This window comes from Piliocolobus tephrosceles, chromosome 21, assembly GCF_002776525.5.
Source record: "Piliocolobus tephrosceles isolate RC106 chromosome 21, ASM277652v3, whole genome shotgun sequence".
NCBI lineage: Eukaryota > Metazoa > Chordata > Mammalia > Primates > Cercopithecidae > Piliocolobus > Piliocolobus tephrosceles.
The window spans coordinates 37526429-37529330 of NC_045454.1; the positions used below are offsets into that span (position 1 = coordinate 37526429).

The 2902-nt window shown below is 52.3% G+C and overlaps 1 protein-coding gene across 2 annotated transcripts in view; it reads right to left on the reverse strand.

Annotated features, from left to right (window-relative positions):
• Positions 1-2649, reverse strand: part of LOC111554233 (cytochrome P450 4F3) — a 19425-nt gene extending 16776 nt beyond the window's left edge. For both annotated transcript variants that reach the window (XM_026457001.1, XM_026457002.1), the window contains exons 1-2: positions 2507-2649; positions 1824-2022 (exon numbers count right to left, since the gene is read on the reverse strand). In XM_026457001.1, the coding sequence (XP_026312786.1) occupies positions 1824-2021 (198 nt within the window). In that variant the 5' untranslated portion in view covers position 2022; positions 2507-2649. The remainder of the gene's footprint in view (positions 1-1823; positions 2023-2506) is intronic.
• Positions 2650-2902: the final 253 nt, after the last annotated feature.

The following is a 2902-nucleotide window of genomic DNA, read 5'->3' on the forward strand; positions in this document are numbered from 1 at the left end:
TATCTATCTATCTATCTATCTATCTATCTATCTATCTATCTATCTATTCTATATACCTATGTTTCTATGTATCTATCCATCTATCGAATCCATCCATTTATCTTATCTGTCTATCTGTCTATCTATCTATCTGTCTATCCATTCATCCATCCTATCTGTGCATCCATTTATCCAGCTAGCCTATTATCTACCTACCTACCTATCTACCTATTCATCTATCTGTGTATCTAATCTCTTCATCCTATCTAACCTTTCTATCTATATATCTATCTGCCCATCAATCCATCCATCCATCCATCTTATGTGTACATTCATCCACTTATCCATTCATACTATTATCTATCAATCATCTAACTATCCATTTATCTAATCTATCCATCCTACATATCTAATCTACCTATCTATCCACCTAGTCTATCCATCCAATCTACTATTCTATGTATGTATTATCCATCCATCCATCCATCCATCCATCCATCTATCCATCCAATCCATGCATCCATCTGTCCATCCATCCATCTATCCATCCAATCCATGCATCCATCTGTCCATCCATCCATCTATCCTGTTATCTAGGTATGTATGTATGTATCTATCTATCTACCCACCCACCTACTTATCCAGCCAGCCAGCCATCTATTCACCCTGTCTGTACATTCATCCATTCATCTATCCTATTACCTATCTATCTGTCTACATTCCTCCTGTTCTATCTCTCTTGGGGCCACCTCCAAGTCACAAGAGCACATCCCAAGGCAGAAGGAAAAGACACACTGTCCACTCACAGAGGTCCGCTTAGCTTGAGAAGAAAGATTTTCTTGTTCTGGGAATCATTTCAGCCCAGAGGCGGCCACATGGGGAGGTCCTCACAGGGGAGATTTGTGGGGAGCAGTATGGCCTCAAGACATGTCCCTAAGGCTGGTCCTCACATCCCTTCATGCCCTGACTGGTTCCTCTGCCAGCCACACAGGTTCCAGTTCCTCCTATGGAGAAGGTTCTGCACACAGGGGACCTTCCCTTCTCAGCAGCCACTAGGGGAGCAGAGGTGACTCTGAGTGTCCATCAAGATAGTGTCTCCCAACTGGGAGCAGCTTCTGCACCAGGCTCTGCGCTAGTGCATCCTGTGCACCCTCCCACTTCACCTGTGGACACACCCATCAATCCTGCCATTTGCAATGAGCAGATTGAGACCACGTTCCCCAAAGGAGAGAGCAGGTCTAAGTCAGAGGGCAAGGTCTGGGGGAGGAGAAAGCTCAGGGAAGATTTCTGAAAGGGGAAGTGAGTGGCCAACTTTTATGTGGGTTTGGCAACAGGACCCCATTGGGACATCTTACTGGGGAGGAACAAGATAAGAGGAAGGTGCCTCCGGATGTGGTGGAAGTGAGAGATAGCCCACACCTCTCCTCTGGCCCACTCGTACCCTCATAACAGGAAATAGGCCAGTCAGGGAGAAGACCCTGGACAGTGGGTGCAGGAGGCCTCGAGTCCAGCCATGGAGAATGTGGGAATGCCAGGGACTCGCCTCTCGGTGCCGCCAACCCTCTGTCCAGGAGCCCCACAGAGGCCTCTCTCCACTAATGTGGGAAGACAGGCAGGAAAAGGATTCAATGCAGGCCAGGAGTGGGAGGACAAGGAGGTGAGAAGGTTTGGGTTGGCACAGCACAGAAATGAGTGAATAAGCAGAGGAATGAGTAAGACGCCTCCCCTGCTTCTCTGCCACCCCAGACCCCAGCCCACCCCTTCACCCCCACTCCCTGAGCCTCAGACCCCTCAGGAAGTCCATTCACTCTGAGACTCCAGACCCATCCTGCTGCCACACTCACCAAGCCCAGGTGACCCAAGAACCAGTTCCGTTTCGGGGGTTGCGGGAAACATCGGAGGCGACGGCAGTTGTCATAGAAGGTGTAGGTCCAGGCCAGGACACGGGCCAGGAGCCAGGAGACCCCGATCAGCAGCAGGAGCAGCCACGGGGATACTGCCACCGGCCCGAGGCCCAGCGAGGACAGGCTCAGCTGTGGCATTCTGCAGGGCAGACGGGATGGTAGGTGAGGTCCTGAGGCCCAGGGAAGGGCCCAGGGAGCTCCAGGGACAGTGGAGAGAGGCAGGGATGGGCAGTGCTGGAGGTAGAACAGGGAGAGTAAATACAGATGCATAAACAGGGGGTGAGAGGTAAAGTCCAAAGAGGCCCAACCAAAACCAGCAGCCAAGTGACCTCCAGTTACCTGGTAAGCACTTAGATTGGGAAAGAGAGAGAGAGAGAGAGAAAGAGAGAGATAAACTGATTAAAGTCCAGAAAGACCCAGCCTGAATCATTGGGAGGTTGCCAGGGTCTTGGTTTCAGTTAGGAAACCACCCATCCTCCAGCCCAGCACCCAGGAGCTGCCTGGGCCTTGGGCAGCAATGGAGAATGTGGGAAGGCCAGGGGCTGGCGCACCCAACCCCTTGCCCAGTGCCCCTCTCCATCACAGGCTAGGATGCCCCAGGCCCGCCACCCCCACCCTGGCACCTGTCAGGAGCAGCTTGTCCCACACAACTTCCTCTCCCCTTCTTCTGAGAGGTTTCTGCCCCTGGCCCCTGATGTAGGGAGGGCTGTGGGAGGCTGGGTTGGGCTGGGCCAGGCCAGCCAATCCCCACAGCCTGGGTGCTTCTCCCAGGCTTTGGTCTGGGCAGCCGGCCAAAACCTAGGTGTAGGGGACCAGCTGGATGCAGAAGAACCAGCTCGGGTGACACAGCAAGGGCACTGGATCCTCAGGTCTCAGCACCTCCCACATAAGGTGAAGAGTAAACTGAGAGGGGTCAGATAGAGTTTCTACTGTGTGACACCTGCTCTTGAAGAGTGCCTACTGAGCGTGTGGCAGATAAAAGCATGAACTTGAGAGTTCAGGTGTCCAGTGAGCCAGGC